The following is a 22608-nucleotide window of genomic DNA, read 5'->3' as shown; positions in this document are numbered from 1 at the left end:
AGCTTAACAACAAATGATGGCAGACTATTATCAATATGAAGATAATGTAACAGTATAACAGACAACTCTATTCTGCTGCATATGGAAATGATTTTCAGCTTTTAAAGACGTTAACAGAGCAAAAGAAATTCATTTCGCTGGTAAGAGGAATGTGTCAGATGAATAAAATAAGAAGTTGCAACTATTTGTTGCAATAATAAGACCAGAGGGCTTTTCTAATGCAGTAAGTAGGAAAAGCTACCATGTTATTGTCTTTTCAGAATATCCATACCTATCGCCCTGAAAAGCTCATTACTTCTGTTAAAGAAATGATACAGTATTAAAAAAATACTCATTAACAGTCTCTGAAAGTAAGAAGCATTCTACCATCACTTTTTATAAGGGCTGTCAAGTGATATAAAAAGTAAATTAATCACACTGTTAAACAATACAATACCATTTATTTAAATATTTTTGGATGTTTTCTACATTTAAAAACATATGGATTTCAATAACACAGAATACGAAGTGTACAGTGCTCATTTTATATTTATTTTTGATTACAAGTATTTGCACTGTATAAAAAAAGAAAAGACGGTTACTCACCTTTGTAACTGTTGTTCTTTGAGATGTGTTGCTCATACCCATTCCAAATAGGTGTGTGCGAGCCGCGTGCATGATCGTCGGAAGATTTTTACCCTAGCAACACTAGGTGGGTCGGCTGAGGCACCCCCTGGAGTGGCGCCTTCATGGCGCCGGCTATATGCCCCATCCGACCCAGCACCCCCTCAGTTCTTTCTTGCCAGCTACTCTGACAGAGGGGAAGGAGGGCAGGTTTGGAATGGATATGAGCACCACATCTCGAAGAACAACCGTTACAAAGGTGAGTAACCGTCTTTTCTTCTTCGAGTGCTTGCTCATATCAATTCCAATTAGGTGACTCCCAAGCCTTACCAAGGCGGTGGGGTCGGAGTGAGATGTCACAGAGTGAAGGACTGCTGAACCAAATGCAACATCACCCCTGGACTGCTGAATTATCGCATAGTGGGTAGTGAAGGTACGCACTGATGACCAAGTCGCTGCCCTACAGATTCCTGTATGGGTACGTCTGCCAGGAAAGCAAGAGGATGAACTCTGAGCCAGTGTGGAGTGGGTGGTAAGGTGCATAGTTGGGACACCAGCCAAGTCATAGCACACATGGATGCATGATGTGATCCAGGACGAGATGTGCTGGGAGCAGACAGGAAGGCCCTTCATCCAATCTGCCACAGCAACAAACAGCTGCAATGTTTTCCTGAAAGGTTTTGTTTGCTTGACGTAGAAGGCGAGGGCCCTGCGAATGTCCAGGGAGTGCAGCTGTTGTTCCCGTCAAAAGGCGTGCAGCTTCGGGCAGAAGACAGGGAGGAAGATATCCTGGTTGTGATGGAAGGCGGACACCACCTTAGGGAGGAAGGCTGGGTGGGGTTGCAGCTGTACCTTGTCCTTGAAGAACACAGTATACAATGGTTCCGATGTGAGTGCTCTGAGCTCAGGACACATGCCTCGCCGAGGTGATAGCTACGAGGAAGGCAGTCTTCCATGAAAGGTACAGGAGTGAGCAGGTGGCCATCGGCTCGAATGGGGCACCCACGAGTTTGGAGAGGACCAGGTTAAAATCCCACTTAGGGACCAGTTGCTGAATACGTGGGAACAGGCGCTCCAACCCCTTGAGAAATCTGCTGACCATGGGATTGGAGAAGACTGAACGCCCATTTTCGCCCAGGTGGAAAGCCGAAATAGCTGCCAGGTACACTCTGATGGATGATATTGCCAAGCCCTGCTATTTTAAGGACAGGAGGTAGTCCAAGATGATAGGTACTGACACCTGTAGGAGGGACGTATGAGTGAGGGCACCAGCAGGAAAAACGCTTCCACTTGGCTAAATACGTGGACCTGGTAGAGGGCTTCCTGCTACCCAAAAGGACCTTCTGAACCAAGCGAGAGCACCGCAGCTCAGATTGAGTTAGCCATGCAGAATCCATGCTGTAAGGTGGAGGGACTGCAGGTCGGGATAACAGTCTCGTCCGTGGTCCTGAGTGATCAGGTCTGGCCACAGCGGGAGTGGAATTGGAGTGTCCACCGATAGCTCTAGGAGAGTGGTATACCAGTGCTGTCTGGGCCACGCCAGGGCGACTAAAATCAGACGGGCTCTGTCCCTGTGCAGCTTGAGCAGGACCCTGTGGACTAGCGGGAATGGAGGAAAGGCGTAGCACAGGTGATCCTTCCACTGTATTAGGAAAGCGTCCGACAGGGAACCTGGAGAGCATTCTTGGAGAGAGCAGAACACCTGGCATTTCCGATTCTCACGAGAGGTGAATAGATCTATCAGGGGAAAGCCCCACTTCAGGAAGACAGGAGTGGATGACGTCCAGGTGAACTGACCACTCGTGAGCCTGGAATGATCTGGTGAGGTGGTTATCTAAGGTGTTTTGGACTCCCGGGAGAGACGCTGCCACCAGATGGATCAAGTGGGCTATGCAGAATTCCCACAGATGAGTGGCCTCTTGACAGAGGGGGGGGATGACCGGGCTCCCCCTTGCTTGTTGATGTAAAACATGGCTGTTGTGTTGTCTGTGAGGACTGCCACACAATGGCCTGGAATGCGCTCTCGGAATGCTTGACACACCAGGCACACTGCTCCGAGTTCCCATACATTGACGTGAAGGGATAACTCTCCTGCCGACCATAGCCTGTGTGTACCGAGGTTCCCGAGGTGGGCTCCCCATCCCAGGGACGACGCATCCGTGACTAGGGACATGGAGGGCTGCGGGGTGTAAAATGACACCCCTTCGCACACTGATTTGGGGTCCAGCCACCAGCCTAGAAAGGCTAATATCCCTGACCATGCTCAAGCTGTCCCGACCTGGGCGGTGTACACTGTTGATAGCCAGGCTTGGAGTGGACATAGTCACAGCCTGGCGTGCTGGTCACATACGTGCAAGAGGCCATGTGTCCCAGGAGGCATAGGCATGTTTTCACGGTCAAGGTCGGGAAGCTTTGCAGGCTGTGGACGATGTTCGTCAGGAATTGGAAGCGTGCTTCTGGCAGAAGTGCCCGGGCTAGGCCTGAGTCTAAGACTGCTCTTATGAATTCTATCCTCTGGGTTGGTACCAGAGTGCATTTCACAACACTGAGCAGGAGGCCCAGTCGATCGAACATGTTCATGGTGAGCTGAACATGAGACTGCACCTGATCCCTAGAGCGACCCCAAATAAGCCAGTTGTCGAGATATGGGAACACTTGGATCTGTTGTCGACGAAGGGAGGCAGCCAAAACAGCCATGCACTTGGTAAACACCCTGGGGGGCCATAGACAGGCTGAAAGGAAGGACGGTGAATTGAAAGTGCTGTTGATTGACCACAAAGCGAAGGAAACGTCTGTGCGCTGGGTAGAATGCAACGTGGAAGTATGCACCCTTCATGTCGAGGGCGGAGTACCAGTCTCCAGGATCTAGGGAAGGAATAATGGTCCCTAGTGAGACCATGCGGAACCTCAACTTTACCATGAATTTGTTGAGTCCACCTAGGTCCAAGATAGGCTGAAGCCCGCCATTGGCCTTGGGGATTAAGTAGTAATGGGAGTAAAAACCCCTGCTCCTTGACTCTCTTGGAACCTCCTCTATCGCTCCCACAGCCAGAAGTGATTGGACCTTCTGTAGAAGGAGGTGCTCGTGAGAAGGGTCCCTGAAGAGGGACGGGGAAGGAGGGGGGGAGGGGGGGGAAAAAGCAAATTGGACGGAGTATCCCCTTTCCACCGTGTGTAGGACCCAACCGTCTGATGTTATGTGAGACCACACAAGGAGAAAATGGGAGAGACTATTTTGGAAAGGTGGGGAAGGATCCTGAATGGAGACTGGTGCTCCATCCTCGGGTGCACCTTCAAAAGTTCTGCTGATGGCTTGGAAGGGCCCTGGACTTGGTTGGCTTGGTGCTCTATTTGTTTTCTTTTACCTCCTTGGCTGCGTCTTCTAAAGAAGTCCTGTCTTGGCCGAGGGGGAGGGTAGGATCTCTGAGGCTGCGGTCTGAAGGGCCTTCTCTGTGTTACTGGGGTACGCATTCCCAGAGAGTGCAAGATAATTCTCGAGTCCTTCAGACTCTGCAGCCTTGAGTCCGTCTTTTCGGAGAACAGGCCCTTGCCATCAAAGTGCAGGTCCTGGAGGGTCTGCTGGAACTTTGGTGGTAAGCTAGAGACCTGCAGCCACGAGATGCGGCGCATGGCTATGCCCGAGGCCAGGGTCTTAGCTGCTGAGTCCGCCTCGTCCAGAGAGGCTTGTTGGCCACCCTGAGCTGCAAGCCTCCGTCTGAGTACACCTTGTGCCCAAACAAGTCTAGTCATCTAGCGTCCTTTGATTTAGGCGCTGGGGCCTGCTGATCGTGCCGTTCCTTCTCATTGACCGAAGCCACGACAAGGGTGCATGGTTGGGGTGTGTGTGTAGAGGTACTCGTATTCCTCTGAGGGGACAAAGTACTTCCTTTCCACCCCCTTGGCCATACGTGGAATAGAGGCTGGCGACTGCCAGATTGTCTTGGCATTGGCCTGTATATTCCGTATGACGGGGAGGGCCACTCTGGACGGTGCCTCTGCCGACAGAATGTCAACCACAGGGTCCTCTACCTCCACCACCTCCTCTATCTGGAGGTTCATATTGTGTGCCACCCTGCGGAGCAGTTCCTGGTGGGCGCGAAGGTCCATAGGAGGAGTGCCCGAAACTGTAGTCCCCGCCACTGCCTCATCAGGTGAGGACAAGGAAGATACCCCCAGGACTAAGGGATCCTGCGTGAGGTCCTCTTGTGGAGGATCTTGTTGCCCAAGGTCCACCACGCTAGGAGTGTGGGCCTGTATTGGTGCTGGAGCAGTCATCTCAGAACCCCCCAGGGGTGGGCATGAGACACAGTGTCCTCTGGTACTTGGGGCTCTGAAGGGGCAGAACGGGAAGCCCCGAAGGAACCCCTTGGACCTGATGGTATGCCCAAGGGGTCCAAAAAGACCACTGTGGAGGTCCTTGGGACACAGTGTCCTCTGGTACTCGGGGCTCTGAAGGAGCAGAACGGGAAGCCCCCGAAGGAACCCCTTGGACCTGATGGTATGCCCAAGGGGTCCAAAAAGACCACTGTGGAGGTCCTTGGCCCGAGTCCTGGCCTTCGTTCAGCCACTGGCCTGCACCGTCCTCGCCCTGGTCCTGGTCGCCACCTTGTGGGCATGACAACGTAGAGGTGGAAAGAGACAGCCAAGGCAGTGCCGTATGTGTCGGTGCAGAGTTCTCCGGTGCTGTGATGCAGAACGGTACCGAGACGTCGATCGGTGCCTGCGGTTGTATCGGTACCAGGAGCCTGATCTGGCTCTCGATGGTGACCTCCTGCGACATAGGTGCTGGGAACGGCTCTGGGTCAAGTGCCGCTCTGACTGGTACCTGGAGCAGTGCCAGGAGTCCGATCGGTACCGGCCGTACTGCGATTCGGATCTCTGCGAACTGGACAAAGGCCAGGACCTGGGCCAAGGACCTCCACAGTGGTCTTTTTGGACCCCCTGGGCATACCATCACAATCTTGGTCCCAGCACCAGTGCCATTTTGCTTCACTTGGCAACGGCAGTCGTATCAGGGATTGTTTTCCCTTCACGTCACCGTCCGTACCCGAGGTGCCGCCGGCTGCAGAGAAGTCGGCTCTGTGAGCATGATCAAGTCCCTCACTGTTGAAAAGGTCTCTGGTGTGGAGAGCAGTCTCAGCTCAACCGTGGTGTGCACTACGGAGCTTACATGCACCAGACTCGACGGCCCTTGGGGTGCTGGAGTCGACGGTGCAGGAGCCGTTACTTGTCCTGGGCGCTCCGGCAATGGATGCGGCTCCAACTGCGGTGTCCATTTTTGTTGGTGTCGAACCGACAAAAAAGAAGCAGTTGGCACCTGCTTGGGCTGCTGCTTCTTCTGGCCCGGAGATAGGGACCGGTGCCGTAGTGGTGGAGGTGCCGGGGAGACCTGGTGCCATGAGTCTTTAGCAGAGTCTGAACGCGGTGCTGGACCAGTCGGTGCCGCAGGGGCACTCCGCACTGAAGACTATGCCGAGTCCTGGTGCCTAGAGGAAGGGACCGGGCTAAGTGCTGCCTACATAAGGAGCTGCTTCAGTCTAAAGTCCTGCTCCTTTTTGGTCCTCAGCTTGAAGGTTTTGCAAATGTGGCACCTGTCCATTTGGTGGGATTCCCCCAGAGACTTTAGGCAAGAGTCGTGAGGGTCTCCTGTTGGCATCGGCTTCAGGCAAGCCGAGCAGGGTTTGAAGCCCAGAGACCCAGGCATGGGCCCCAGTACCGGGACAGGGGAGAGAGGAGAAGACCCCGTTTCCCCCCCACTAACTAAACTAAATCTAACCATACTAAGTAACTACTAACAACTAATCACAAACTATGAACACGTACTAAAGCGAATGCTAGGGAGAGTGGAGATCAGCTATGCTGCGCTTCACAGTTCCAAAGACAGTCATGGGCAGTAAGAAGGAACTGAGGGGGTGCTAGGTCAGCTGGGGCATATATCCGGCGCCATGGCGGCGCCACTCCAGGGGACGCCTCAGCCAACCCACCAAGTGTTGCTAGGGTAAAAATCTTCCGATGATCATGCATGTGGCACGCACACACCTAATTGGAATCGATATGAGCAAGCACTCAAAGAAGAATAGTATTTTTCAATTCACCTAATGTAAGTACTGTAGTACAATCTTTATCATGAAAGTTGAATTTACAAATGTAGAATTATGTACAAAAAACTGCATTCAAAAATAAAACAATGTAAAATTTTAGAGCCTGCAAGTCCACTCAGTCCTACCTCTTGTTCAGCCAATTGCTTGGACAAACAAGTTTGTTTACATTTGAGGAAGATAACGCTGCCCACTTCTTGTTTACAATGTCACCTAAAAGTGAGAACAGGTGTTCTCATGGCAGTGTTGTAGCTGGAGTCACAACATATTTATGTGCCAGATGCATTAAAGATTCATATGTTCCTTCATGCTTCAACCACCATTCCAGAGGACATGCACCCATGCTGATGATGGGTTCTGGTTGATAACAATCCAAAGCAGTGTGGACCAATGCATGTTCATTTTCATTATCTGAGTCAAATGCCAAGTGGAAGGCTGATTTTTTTTTTTTGGTGGTTGGGGTTCTGTAGTTTCAGCATCAGAGTGTTGCTCTTTTAAGACTTCTGAAAGTATGCTCTACACCTCGTCCCTCTAAGATTTTGGAAGGCACTTCAGATTCTTAAGCCTTGGGTTGAGTGCTATCTTTAGAAATCTCACTGGTACCTTCTTTGTGTTCTGTCAAATCTGTAGTGAAAGTGTTCTTAAAATGAACATGTGCTGGGTCATCATTCGAGACTGCTATCACAAGAAATATGTGGCAGAATGCAGGTAAAATAGACCAGGGAACATACAATTCTCATACAAAAACAAAATCTACATTTGTAAGTTGCACTTTCACGACAAAGATTGCACTACAATACTTGAATGAGTTGAACTGAAAAATACTATTTCTTTTGTTTATCATTTTTACAGTGCAAATATTTGTAATACACAATGTACAGTTTGATTTCAATTACAACACAATACTATATGAAAAAGTGGGAAAACATCCAAAGTATTTAATAAATTTCAATTGGTATTCTATTGTTTAACAGTATGATTTAAACTGCGATTAATCATGGTAATTTTTTTAATAATGATCAATTTTGAGTTAATCACATGAGTTAACTGCGATTAATCAACAGCCCTACTTTTTAATGTACAAATCAGCAGCTGTAGAAGTCAATGGGGCCTATTCTGAGTGCATTTGTATAACTCGCATAAAAGTGAATCGGAGTTAAGTCTATGCATCTTTAAGTGATTTGAGGGCCAGATCCTCAATTCTATTACTATTACTTCATCCTAAATCAGCATAGCTCCACTGAAGTCATTGCAGCTACACTGGATTTACAAAAAGAAAAGGAGTACTTGTGGCACCTTAGAGACTAACACATTTATTTGAGCATAAGCTTTGAGCTGTAGCTCACGAAAGCTTATGCTCAAATAAATTTGTTAGTCTCTACAGTGCCACAGGTACTCCTTTTCTTTTTGCGGATATAGACTAACACGGCTGCTACTCTGAAACTGGATTTACACTCACTGAAGACATAACCCTAGAACATTAAGTTCTCCATTGGTAAGGATGATCATATTATACAGTGCTCTGTTATAATAAATTCCATTGTGCATTCTTCCTTTTGTCTATTCATTCTTCACTAGAGGAGCTGGTTAGCAGCTCTCAAAAACAAAGGCCACCATGTCCTATACAGCATTGTATCTAGTACTCTAAACTCAGTTTTTCCAGTAGCAAAGTGTCTTCTTTCTAACTGGAACTTGAGACACAGGCTTGTGCATAATTCTTGTTATCCCGAGAATACATGGGATAACATGGTATTCCCATGTATTCATCATAGTATTCTTTTGAGGGTAGTTTAGTACTATTGACATCAGCAATAAATCAGTTATGTGCCCAGTATTCCAATATACTCCTCAAATTTAGAGCTAAGACCATGCAGCTACTGGTCTAAAGAATTTTAGAGTCAGTTAATTCTCACCTCCCATGGTTGTGGTATTTCCATTTTATAGATGGGGGCGGGGGGAACAGGATAAAGCGTTTAAGGGCACAAAATTTGAGAATTCTTTTTACCTTCACGGTGAACAGGAATGCATTGTTATATTTGCTATATGGAACACATTCCTTTTATTCATAGGTAACATTTGAAGAACTAGATCTTGATCTGGTCTAGAAGGAGGGCTTTAGAACCGTAAACATGCTTTTAGCTGGTCATTGTGGATAAGTCAACACGTGGTTGCTGAGCATATTTTCCAAAAAGTGGTTCAGTGAAATAATAATATTTTCAGTGCAACTGGAACACAAGTGGGGATAGGAAAGAGGGAAAATCATGAGGAAGAAGGGACTAGGAATGAAGAGGGAAAAGGAGCAGAAGAAAGATTAAGTAAAGGCTAGGTTTATGCATTTTAAAATGTTTCTTGCCTATGTGAAACCCAATTTAACCTGTCAACCTTTTCTTTGTTTGAGTAAATTGGGAGTTGGAGATTCCCCATCTCTTACCTTGAACCTGCAAAGCCTCAAGGGCCTGCAGCATTTTGTAGTCCTCATTGTATTTTGCCTTACTTTAAAAAAAGTAAAAAAGGTAGCACCATTGTTTCTCATATTTGCATTTCCATAAATATAACAAATCCTTGACTATGCAGGTGTAGGTGGTCTAGGATTCTACTGCTGACTCTGATCAATTTGCAGTGTGGATTATTTATGGTCTTTAGGTAGCACCCAATGGCCTCAGTTAATGTTGGTGTCTCCTTGTATTTTGGTGTTATGTGTTTGTATAAGACAGTCTGACCTAAAGCTTATCAAATGAGTGAAAGAAAGGGATAAGTCAATTACACAGTCAGAATGACTGCTGGCAAATGTTAATTCCAGTCTTTTATTTTAAAAAACCTGTTATGTGAGTGAGCAAAGGAGTAGGAAAAGGAAGTACATGTGACATTGAAGAATAGGAAAGGAAAGTCTGAGAATGGAGAACATACAGAGTTACAGAGGAAGATAGGTGAGAAAAGGTCAAAACTAACAGCGAATCAGCGAAGAAGAACACACAGAGTCCAAACTGGAAGGGGAAAAAAAAAAAGTCTGATTTCACTTGTATCCAGAGAACTGTGGGAAATGCTGTTGCCTCCTCAGTTCCCGCTTGATGGGAACGTCTCCCCTTGAGACAGCACCACATCAAACATTGTACTTCCTGCCCCATCCCATGTGGCTGGGATTACTGTGAAGCCTAGACCTCTACTAAGGCCTTCCCACTCTGGGAAGTTCAGCACAGCTCGTCAAGAGAGGAAGGAGAACAACTGCTCTTGGCTGGGTTCTCTGTCTTAGTTTTCCCACTTTAAAAAGGCTGCTTCAAGATTTCTTTAGCAATTTGTGAAGTTTTCTGATCTTTGGATGAAGGCACTATATGCAAGTGGAAACATTCATCTGAATTTATTTTCCTCCCATCCCCAGTTTTGCTGCATAAGTTTCCTTAAAGCTGAATGGTTTTGCAAATGGATGAAAACTGAAAAATAAAAAAAATGTACACAGCTAGATTACTTCAATTGTATTTCTTACTGTGCCAGTTTTCTGTCTGTTTTCAGCAAAAAAGGATATTTAAAAATAAAGATGTTTAAAATTAAGAGTAACCAAAAAGAAAGCCCTCTAAATCTCCTCTGTACCTTACAGGAAGCTAGAATGAGAAATAAGAAAACAACAAGAGTCAGTCTAATCTTTAGGGCAGGGGTCGGCAACCTATGGCACGCGTGCCAAAGACGGCACGCTGCTGCCTGCTGGGTCCCAGCCACCGGCCCCACTCAGCCCGATGCCGAACCCAGGCCGGGACCCTGGCAGGCAGCAGCGTGCCATTAAAAATCCTGCCTGCCCCGGCTCGCTCTTCTCCGCCCCCACACTGGGGCAAGGTGAAGAAGCTTCGTCCTGCTAGCTGCTGCCCCTCCCCTACCATGCTGGGTTCCTGCCCCTCCTCCTCTCCCTTCCAGCCACCAATCAGCTGATGGCCCTTGTGAGGGAGGGGAGAAGCGGAGCCACAGCGTGCTGGCTGCTCCAGGGAGGAGGCGGAGAAGAGGTGGGGCGGGGGGGCTTGGGGAAGGCGGGGAGGGGGAAATCAGGGCATATCCCCTCCAGCCCCCTGCCGTGAGCTGCTCTGGGCAGGGAACTGGGAGCACCCCCACAACCCTAGCCCACACCCCTCTGCCCTGACTCCAGCACCCCCCCACACCCCATGCCCTGACTCCAGCACCCCCCCCAAGCTTTCTACCCTGACTCCGGCACCCCCCACACATACCCAGCCCCCCCATGCCCTGACTCCTGCACCCCCCCAGCACCAAATGGGAGCTCCTGTACCCACCCCCCACATTCCTCCTGCACCCCACGCACCAAATGGGAGCTGCCCATGTAAGCACTCCACACCCAAACCTCCTGTCCCAACCGAGCCCCTTCCCTCATTCTAGCTCCTGGCCAGACCCTACACCCCAACCTGCTCCTTCACCCCCAGCCCTGTGCTCAGTGCACTCCCACCCTCAGCTCAGTGCAGAAAGAGAAAGAGAATGGGCTAGAACCAGGGAGAAAGTAGGTACCCACTCTATGTGGGCAGGGCCGGGATCCCAGACCAGCAGTGGGCTGAGCAGGGCCGGCAGCTGGGACCCTGGCTGGCAGGAGCCGGCGGACGGAACCCCAGACTGGCAGCGGGCTGAGTGGCAGCAGGCTGAGCCGCTCAGCCCACTGCCGGTGTGGGATCCTGGCTGCCAGCCCCACAGCCTGCTGCCGGTCTGGGGTTCTGGCTGCCAGCCCCTTGCCAGCCGGGGTCCCGGCTGCAGGCCCTGCTCAGCCTACTGCCAGCCTAGGTGAACAGAACCCCAGGCTGGCAGTGGTCTGAGCGGGCCGGCGGCATAAGATCAGCATTTTAATTTAATTTTAAATGAAGCTTCTTGAATATTTTGAAAACCTTGTTTACTTTACATACGACAATAGTTTAGTTATATAATATATAGACTTATAGAGAGAGACCTTCTAAAAAACATTAAAATGTATTAATGGCACGCGAAACCTCAAAGTGAATAAATGAAGACTCAGCACACCACTTCTAAAAGGCTGCTGACCCCTGCTTTAGGGTGTGAACATCAAACCTTAGTTTCTTCAGGAATAAAGAGTAAGAGAACTCATATTTATTAGTAGAAGCCCATACCCAAGCATAACATTGTTTAGGTTGCATTATTTTAGTTCTGAGGTAGATCTGTGCCAAAAGATTAGAAAAGGCAGAATTTAATAAAGTATATTGATACTATACATTTGTCCCAATGAATAATATATAATTGTGTATGCCAACAGGATTGCTTTAGGTCATCTTAAATACAAACCGGTAATTGATGAAGAGGAACATCCACTTGACCTAGGAAGTCATCTCTTGTCTGGGGAAAAAAAAGGAAAAGTTTTAAATCATGAAAAATGTTATGAAGCGATAAACCCATAAGATATTGTCTCTAGCTCATGGAAAGCCCTAATACTGCAATGAATTCTAAGAATTTGAAGTTATCCTAGGTAATGTAAATTGTATAAAACTCAGATACAAATGTTTACTACCATCTCTTCCAATATCCTCCCTCAAGCCTGACATCTTTTATCATACCTAATGGAAGTACTGATTTAAAGGACTCTTGGAAGTCAAGCCAGTTCCCTGCTCACCCCCTCAATCAGTAAAAACGGATGGGCTCTTAGTATAGACAACACCACTTGAAACAATTATAGATGGGGCCGATAGCACAGCATATTAAGGTTGCCTGATACTGGCAATTACAAGACCCTGTTTTCAGTTCCTTATAACTGGCAAATTTTAACCACATGGGCTGAAAGCTTATATGCCAGGTGTCTGCCACAGGCATAAATTGATTGGTTTTTGCTGAAATTTTCCATTCAGCTATTTCTGAGAATGAGGTTAGTGTCAAATTTCAAATCCTTGGTCCAAAGAAAAGGTCACCAGAACTTAACATGGGGAAAATATGTTTTACCCATGTTAAGTTCTGGTGACCTTTTCTTTGAACAGCTTTGGACCAAGGATTTGAAATTTGACACTAAGCCCATCCACTTGCAGAGATGTGCCTTTTGCCATCCCATGAAAATCCACCCAAATCTGACCTCTGGGGGGAAAAAGATCAGTTTGCATAAGCTCAGAGACTTTAGGTTTTAAGCAGCAAACATCAATTCACTCCTCAATGAGCATGTTCCATCCTCTTTATAGGTCCTAGTGCTGACCAGACAGCTCCTACAACATCCCTACACATAAAATGAGCATACTCCTTCCAGCCCAGGAATAAAACCAGAGTTTCCCTTGTAATGTCTGCTTTGGGCTTAGCACTGGAACTGAGATCAGGGAGCCTGTCTTTCCTGTGCTCTTACTGACACACATCACCTTCCCAGTGGCACTTAAGTACTGTGGAGGAGGAAACTGATGCAAATGCAGAAGGGACAAAAGCCAGCCCACAGAGGAAGAGAAAGGAGTAGAGTGGGAGCCTGCTGAGACAAAGATTGGATTTTGGGGAAGGAGGGGGAAATACCAGGAAAAGAAATTGGGACTGTCTGGGCAATGAGACTGAACTAGAAACCTAGAATGCCTACAGCCTCATTTTTCAGAGTGCTCAACATTATACAGGTCTTGGCATCTTCAAGGAACAGCTCCCATTGACTTCAGTTGGACCTGAGAGTGCCCAACACTTCTGCAAATCAAAACCCAAGGTAGGGTGACCAGATGTCCCAATTTTTTAGGGACAGTCCCAACATTCAGGGCTTTGTCTTACATAGGCGAGGCGCCCATTATCCCCCACTACGTCCCCATTTTTCACACTTGCTATCTGGTCACCCTACACCAGGGTCTCGGGTTGGGCACCCAGAAGATGAGGACCACAAAGTTAATGAGCACCTGCGAAGGGTTTGGTTCAAGTGATTTGCCCAGCATCACACAGGAACTCTGACAGAGGCAAAGATTGAATGCCACCCTAGGGAATTGGATTCTACAGCCTTAACCATTAGACAATGCTTTCTTTTTGTACTTTCCTTACACTGGGTCTACTTTTATTCTTAATGGAATGTTAGTCATGTACCCTCTCACTGACGGAGCAAGTATCTATTGAACTCAAATATCCAATGAGCATGCTTCAATAACCTATCCATGCTCAGCTATGAGAGCACACTGAATGATGCATGCTGGTTACCGAAGCAGAGCTAGTCACCACTGCACATAAACTATTTATGCTAGCCGTAAACCTCCCTCCCAAAATGGGAAGGTCAGGGTGGCTGTAACCCCCAGACACCTGTTCATGACATTCTCCTCACTGGGTGGAGGACTCACAACTTAAGCAATACATTTCATCTAGAACAAAGAGAAACAAAAACAAGTTTACACAATTAGTCCTCAGCACAGTTACTGAAGGATATGAAATGAAAACTGTCCCATTCAACTAGTATAATTATTTTCATATGAATGAACTAACAATGAAAATTAATATGGTGCTTGCTTTTTGGTATTAATGCCTTTCCTGGAAATATAAATTGAATATTTTCAATGTGATTTTAACAGTGGTAAATCATCAAATCATAAGCAAAAGTGTCACCATCATTGAGTAATTCAAATTCAGTTTTTAAGTTTGGAAAAAGTTCTGGCCTACACCACAGACTCCTGTTTAAGATACTTCCAAATACAATGCAACCAGCCTTAGTGCCTTTACTAAAATCCACTGAAGTCACTAGCAGTCCTTTGATTTCTATAGGCTTTGGATCAGGCCACTAGGTTCTCATTCTTTGATCTACAGAGCACCTAAAATATATTTTAGTGTGATTAGAAGATTCTCTCACAGAATGCTTTAGTGTTCAGAGCCTCTGTATGCAACCTAGTACTTATGCCATGAAAAAAAAAAGTTACTCTTGCTGGGAAGAAATTTTCAAGAGAACACACTTAAGTTTTCCAATATTTTGTTCCCTAATCTATTTGATTTTCCAAGAAGCTGGAGAAACTGCATCCATCTCATTAACATTTACTGTAGCAAGCAGTAGTATTTAGAGTTTTTAGACTATTGTCTTGCAGGTCTGCAATATTAAAAGCAGATCACTGTTTGCTTTGAACTCAGCCTCCTCTTAACCTCGGCGTTTCCTTATTACTGTGGTTTACTATTTTAGCTCCCATTTTAGAGGGGCTTTCAAATATTAGACACTGTGACAACTCTCAGTGTTCTAGGTGGAGTAGAAGTGTACCTCTCAAACTCCTGCTCACTTGCAGTTTTAACTCTTGTAGCTACTTTACTCTTTAGAGATCTGCACCAAAACTGAAAATTTCTCAGACTGGGGCAAAAACTAATCAGACAGCAAGGATAAAAACCAGCAGAACTTTTCAGCATTGCAGAAAGTGAAGAAGAAACATCTGCAGCCCCAGTGGAGTGACGGTGTATTGCAGAGATAGCTGCTCAATTTAAAGCAGTCCTGGACACCCTCCTGGAAAAATTGTAAGCTAGAATTTAACCAACACCCTACAGTTTAAGGAGCAAAAAAACCCACTTTAATAGATTCAATATGCCCACCACTTCAATTAAGGGGAGAGAACTCTCAAAAGGGAGGCCTGCAAGCAAGACAAAGAGGAGAATCTATATGCCTGACATTTGCAAAAGTGTAGTTATAGCCATGTTGGTCGCAGGATAGTAGAGACACAAGGTGGGTGAGGTAATATCTTTTACTGGACCAATTTCTTTGGTGAGAGAGACAAGCTGTTCAAAGAAGAGCTCTGTGTGGCTCGAAAGCTTGTCTCTCTCACCAACAGAAATTGGTCCAATAAAAGATATTACCTCACCCAACTTGTATCTCTAATTTCCAAAGTGAACAAAGGACTACTACATGCATATTTATCACATACATGTTAGTATGTTGCTTTACAGTGAGTCTTTTAAAAAGGGCACAAACCCATTTCTGACCTCTAACAAAGCAACTTGGAAAAAGTTGCAAAATTGGCTCAAATCAACTCACCACAGGGCTAACCATTAGTATTAGAACTGCATCAGGTATGTTCCATACTTGTAAAGCAGCTCATGGCCTAGTCATGAAACAAACTTTAAAGAGAAAGGAAGCAAATGTAACACAAAACCAGTATGAGTGCTGTGTGTTGAAACTCCATAGCTTGTAGAAATCTGCCTTTAGCATTATGAGAAATGCTACCTAAGTTAAGCTGATTCTGGCTAAACCAATCAGAAATGCAATTTACCTGAAGTTACCGAAGAGCCTAAGGAGAGATGGATGTTCCACTAGAATTAAATTCAAGTGAACAGACACTTAAGTGTATGAAAGGAAGTAAAGGCTTTTGGCCTAAATTGGGTTACTGTAGACCTCTAAAGCATGTTCAGAGATCCACCTCTTAATGAAGCAAGATTCTACTTGTATCATAGCTTGGTAAATACCCACTGAGCTCTTTATACTGTGAAGAGAAACTACATTTTAGGCTACTTTCTGGACTATAAGCAAGAAATTACTATTTACCATCAAGCTTGAACCCAGAATGTCTAATTCAGACCATTTTACAGCTTCAGGCAGCTTGTTCAGATTTCAGCTTTATACACTTAAGGCCAGATTTTTAAAGGTAAGTAGGAGTCGAAAGGTGCAGACTGGTGCCTAAGTTTGAAATCAATAGGAGTTAGGTGTATAGGCATTTTTAAAAATCCCATTAGGCATCTAAATAACTTTCAAAATCTGGCCCTTAGCCCAACTGCTATAAAAGAATTTCATTCGGAGAGACATGGAACACAAGACTGCAGGTGAAATTGCCACAAACGTAAGAGGCCTGCTCAATTTAAGAGGATAACATGAAATATAAATAGGGTTCCCCTTCCTGATATCAAATAGAATCCAGAATGGTGACTTAAAGCAGAATATTGGGATGTAGAGGCTACAAATTCACAATGAAATTTGAAATTATGAATAACCTTTTTTCCTGTTAAGCTTTTTGTGGTCTCATATTGATGAAGTTAATAGCAAAACACTATTTAATAAGGCATTAAAAGCAAGGAATTAGCATCTTAGTATGGTGGCTCTACAATATAAATGAAGGAAGCTACATATTTTTTATTTCAGAAGTTGGAAAAATCAGAGTATCTTAAGCCATCTGTTTAGTAAAGAGGAGAAGAGAAGCTTAAACACTTGGGGTCTGTCTACAGCTGAAAGTTAAGTAAGGACATTGTGTGTGTGTGCGCGCACACACACACACACACACACTCACTATTTCATTCAAAAACTTGTATGCTTTCTTGATGATGCCAAAAAAGTAAGTTCAATGAAAGGTTTCTTATCTAGTTTTAGAATCAGATTTGGAAATCTGATACTGAAACTTTTAGAGAAGAGAACAAAAGGAACAGTTTCCTGAATTTCATGCTAGATTTTCATACAAATGCAGCCATCCAATTTTTAAATTGAAGAATTAGTTTGCAGTGGAATGGAAGGTTTGCTATTAAAGGGAGACCAACTTGAAAACTAAATTTTTTGTTTTAAAGAGATCAAGTTAGTAATTGTTTCAGGTATTACGTCTATCCCACACCAATATGGTTTTATGATCTCTCCCCCCGTTTTTAGATTTTGCTTTCCCTTCCAGCTATGTGATTTACATCCAGGGAAAAATGTAAAATGGACATACTGAATGCTGTCAAATGCAAATAAACTAAGAAACAAAATAAAAATTCTAATTTCAGTCATACTAGTAATAGTAACCATAACAGACTACAGTGTTACTTACACAATAGTTAATGTTTTCAGACAGAAGTATCAGTTTAAAACCACATCAACTTAAAATTGACAAGTACTAATGAAGATGAGAAACAGATCTTAGGAACTAGTCACATATATATAGGTTGGTACAAATTTACCCACTACTCTCACACTTCAATGTTGACTTGCAATCTCTGCTTCTGCCAATCAAGACCGTCACACTACTTGACACATTTAGCAGTTTTGCAGTGTGAACCAGTCTATATTTAAAGCCAGGCTGCAAGAAGGGGGCGGGGAGAAAAAGCATTATACTCTGTTCATTCATCTACCAGCAACACCATTCCACATGGCAGAATCTCTGAGGAGTCATTTTCATCCAATTGTGATTGCTCTGAGGCATATTCACTGGCAAATCACCAGACTTCTAGATATATTATTGGACAGGTTAAGTCTTACAGTGTGTAGAATCAGTCTAAACTTTAACCTTTGTAGGCTTTTCACTTTCATACAAATTATTAAAAACAGATTTTAAACATTTAATATTAAATTTGAAGCAAAACCTATCAAATTAGAGGATTCCTTTTAGCAAGTCATGTAACACGATTAACTTTTTGAAACCAAGATGTGAATTCTGCTCATTTTTACATAATGGGTATATGTCTACATACAAGGACAGTGCTATTTTTAAATAAGCTATGCCAGCAAATGGCAAGCCCCTTAACATCAGCATAGGCACAGTTTTAGCATCTTTACAATCATGTCAGCTAGTCAATGTGGCAACACAACAGTGTGCTTACTCTACAAGCCATCAATGATCAAGTGTCACACAAAATCAGCCTATTTATAGTACAAAGTCTGGTGACTGACAGTAAGTAATAATGTTGTACAGTTTACTCTTGATTGCCAATTCTGTCCTTCCAAAGAAAGTAAGACTTTAAACAGACACTGAACAGTTAGGATAAACCTAAGGTCCATTGAAAACAATACAGGAAGAAAAAACTGATTATGCAATGATTATTCCCTGTATCATTGCAGCACACCATGTGTTGTTTTATGTTCTCTTATAGTTTGGGTTTTGACAGTGTTTGGTAATGCTAGAGGCCTTACAAAGGCAACAAAATATTTTATATAGGTCATGTAACTAAAGACGCCACCAACTGCAGGCATTAAGCCAAACAACATCTAGAAGGCATTACGATTTTTTTTTAAAAAAAGGAATGAATTAACTTGCTCTCCAACACTGGCTACTCTGCCTCTTTTCTCTATCTCTTACCACCAGTGCTCACAATATCAGCTTAATAGAACTCCCCCACTTACCCTCTTCCTTCACTTTTTGTCTCCCATTGCCACTCTCTCTCTCTCTCTCCACGTTGTGTGTCATGGCTACACCACTCTTCATGCCCTCATAAAACATCTCTGCCTCTAAAACCTATTGGTACCTCTTCAAACAATTACTCCCTCCCTTATCAATAATCCTAACACCTTCCTTCTTCAGATCTGTTTGTCAATTTTGTTTTTAGATTGGGGAGCTGTTGACAGAGGAAACATTTAATTTTGCTGAACACAGTAAGTTAGCTTATGATACTACTCATTAGTATTACAAAAATTTTGGTGTTCTCCTACAAACAGAATTTATGACTAGTTCTTGGGGCCCAGCTTAAAAGGATAATGTATTACAAACTGGGAGACCCGTGATTTCAAAAGCCTCAAATTACTGAATGTGTATCTCTCATTATCAGTTTTTAGGGCAAAGCATTTCCTAGTTCACAAATTTGTATGGGAGAAAGTGCTGCAACAGCTTTCCTCTCTGAAGCTTCCTTGCATTCCCAACTGGAAGCAACACTGCTACTTTTTACATCATAACCCCCACGAGCTACTGGAAAAAATATAGCTATCACTTTTGCCTACAAATTGATTTTAAAAAAAAAGGGGTTAAATGCTTATCTCAAACGTGAGAAGTTTTAATATTTGTCAAGTTATTGGCAATCCTCAAATGAAACATGCCTTTTCAAAAAAAACGTGGAATGTGGGACCAACCTCCCTCCCTGCCCTCCCCCCCCAAAAAAAACAAACCCCAAACTCTACTTGACACTTTAAAAAACAGAACTCTCTTATTGCAAGTGTCTTTCTTCAGCATGGCTTATTGCTATCCACTTCATTCTGGTACTCACTCTCCTGCTATTTTAGGCATGCTAACCTTGATAATCAACCTTTTAGCAGTGCTTTCTTCCAGCCAGAGATTAAAATTCTTTACTGATACTAGTAGTTTGGAGGTCAAGAGGAGTCCATACTAATACATGGATCAGGTAGCAGGGGTGTTCTTTAGCAACACATCTTCTTATAAACAAGTCTGACTGCCACTGGCTTCAGAGAATAAATGCCAAAATAGCACTGAAATCCAGAAATCACATATGCTAACATAATACACTGGCAGTAGATTTTAAACTGTTTGTTTAGATATCAGTTTCATGAGAGCTTGGACCCACTTCTTTCAGAAGAGGCAGGGAAAGTAGACGCTTGAATGCAAGAACTAATTTCTTGACAAGTAGAGAATCTCAAAGTTTCTGCTTGCCAACCCAAAAGCGTATAAATGAGTGGTTCTCAAACTTTTGTATTGGTGACTCCTTTCACATAGAAAGCCTCTGAGTGCGACCCCTTCTTATAAATTAAAAACACTTTTTATATATTTAACACCATTATAAATGCTAGAGGCAAAGCGGGGTTTCGGGTGGAGGCTGACAGCTTGCGACCCCCCCATATAAGAACCTTGTGACCCCCTGTGGGTTTCCTGACCCCCAGTTTAAGAGCCCCCGGTATAAATCAACATAAAATACATCCATTTTTAAAATTTTACCAATACCAGAGTTAAAAGTACATGAGGACGCAAGACAGCTGCTCAACATTCTCAGACAACCCTTAAAGGACTCTAATACAATGACAAAGTGAGTCTTAATGAGAAAAGCTGTTGGAAGAAAATAAGCTAATTATCCTGAAAACCAATACAATTAAACATGTAAAGTATATTCATTCTCATCTGTTTGAATACTTGAAGTTCATAAGTCTGAAGTCCAAGTTAACAGTGAGGCTTCTGGACATGTCTTCATTTACCATCATGAAGTGCATAAAATCTGTTTTTAAACTTAATTGGGGTTGGTTTGTCTAGCTGAACATCCTAGGATTGTCCTCAAAGTGCTCCAGTATATCACATCATTAAAAAAAACAAAAAAACACCCAACACCCGCACACTGGTTAATTACTACATTGTTCAAAGTAACTTTTTAAGAAGCTCTTGTACAAGACCAAAGTGTTCAAGTAAGGGATTTTCTCAACCAGCTTTCCTTATTAAAATAAACATTTCTGTGCTTGTACCACAAAAAAGCAGAAACTCAACATGCTTAGTTTTTCCTGCATAAATATTTGACCAGTTGCACACTAAACTAGTCTTCATACACAAGTCTATGGCTGTACGGGAGATGTGAAAGCGTAGAGTTTTTATTGGAGGAACATAAGGTATCAACTGAAAACAGAAAAAAGGCCAAAACAAAAACAAACATGGATCTGGACTATTGCCACTTAAGAAAATAAGAGCTCAATGGATCCCTTTTAAACCAACATTCTTTTTACTAAAACACCCAGACATCAATGTTCCTTGTAAGTCTGACAAGAATGAACAACTTTTCATGAGCCACCAAAGTGGCCCCAGATAGTTTCCATTTTATACTACAAAGAATTATTTGGTTGATTTACACTTTAATCAAGAAAGGTCTGCTATTGCAGTTTGTTTAATAAAATGATAATATACACCATTGAGAAATGGTAGTGGTAAATTAGGAGAGCAAAAATTTGATTTATACAAATTTCAAAAAGGTTTTTACATAATTCACAAAACAATTCTCATGAAAATATAAAAGCCAAAATTGAATGACAACAATACTCTAAAAATATTAATTCCATATGTACCATAAAGTTTTTATTCAGTAATATATTTAATATCTAATAGGAAGGATTTCAAGTCAATTTTACCTATACTGTCGCATGTACTTGAAAAGTATTTACTTTGGTTGGTTCTTCATAGATAGCAATACCAAGCCTAAAAACAATCCTTTAATGTGAGACATGAAAGGAATCTTGAACACTTGCTCTGTTAGATAATATACAGTGCTTGTCAGTATTTATTAAAACTAGAAAGAAACGTTACAAATATCTATTTCCAAACTATTGGATTCTAGAAATTGTATTTACTGTATCTTGCCACACGGGCCCATTGAGGGCTTGTCTACATGGATATTTAATAGGCTGCAAGCCAGGATGTAAATGTATAGAGCAATAGCCTGCCATGCACTAACTGGACAAATGGACCCTGCTACTATGCACCAAGTTCTATAGCATTCTCTGATATACTGCTATTTAGTATGTCAAAGTGCACTATAGAACTTCAAGTGCATGGTAACAGGGCTTATACTTTGACTTAGTGTGCAGCAGACTACTGCGCTGTAGATTCACACCCTGGCTTGCCATGCACTAAGATCTTGTCTACAAGCAAGGGTTAGTTCACACTGAGTTGACACACATTAGTTGATATGCAATGTGTAAGCCATATTAATAGCATGCACATGGGATGGCTGTCCCCTCTTTCAATTTGCATCATTCTGTACATGTTAGGGGTTTGTCACATAGTGAGCGTGTGGTGTTCTTGGAGGGTATCCCATGGTCCTTTGCTTCACAGCTGAGCTTGATGCATTCTGGAATTTCTCTCATCGCACGCTGTGGGTTGAATAGCAGAGGCCAGGTAGAAGCCGGTGGTATTCTGGGACATGGGCTCAAATTAAAAAAAAAAACCAAAAACCCTGATTGCGCTCTCCATCCCGTGCATCCTCTCTTTCTGGGTAAGCTAGCACCATTTTAAAAACTGCTGTGTGTCAGCCTGGACCCAACAGTACTCTGCACTGCTGTGCCAACAACTGAGAATACAGTCTGGGCTTCATTTGAGCTCTTGGTGGCAGGTGACTTCTGTTTTGGACTTTGTCTGCTGTACCACTGACATGGCAGCAGTAGTGGAGGAAGAAGCACAAGGATGACTCCAAACAACTGCTACAACACAAGTTTTCCTGCTGTAGCTTCACATCATACAGTGCCATTTCTGGACCCAAGAAACAAGCATCAATTGGTGGGAAAGGGTCGTTCTGCAGACCTGCGATGATCAGCAGTGGTGAGAGAATTTCAGGATTGCGAAGACAATCTTCTGTGAAATGTGCT

At 43.9% G+C, this 22608-nt stretch overlaps 1 protein-coding gene across 2 annotated transcripts in view; it reads right to left on the bottom strand.

Moving 5' to 3' along the window:
- NEDD4 (NEDD4 E3 ubiquitin protein ligase) overlaps positions 1–22608 on the bottom strand; it is a 127697-nt gene that overhangs the window by 29296 nt on the left and 75793 nt on the right. For both annotated transcript variants that reach the window (XM_048866771.2, XM_048866766.2), the window contains one exon: positions 11982–12032. In XM_048866771.2, coding sequence (XP_048722728.1) covers positions 11982–12032 — 51 coding nt within the window. The remainder of the gene's footprint in view (positions 1–11981; positions 12033–22608) is intronic.

This window comes from Caretta caretta, chromosome 10 (assembly GCF_965140235.1).
Source record: "Caretta caretta isolate rCarCar2 chromosome 10, rCarCar1.hap1, whole genome shotgun sequence".
Classification (NCBI taxonomy): Eukaryota; Metazoa; Chordata; order Testudines; family Cheloniidae; genus Caretta; species Caretta caretta.
The sequence above is the reverse complement of the archived record's forward strand: the minus strand, read 5'-3'. Positions and strand labels throughout refer to the sequence as shown.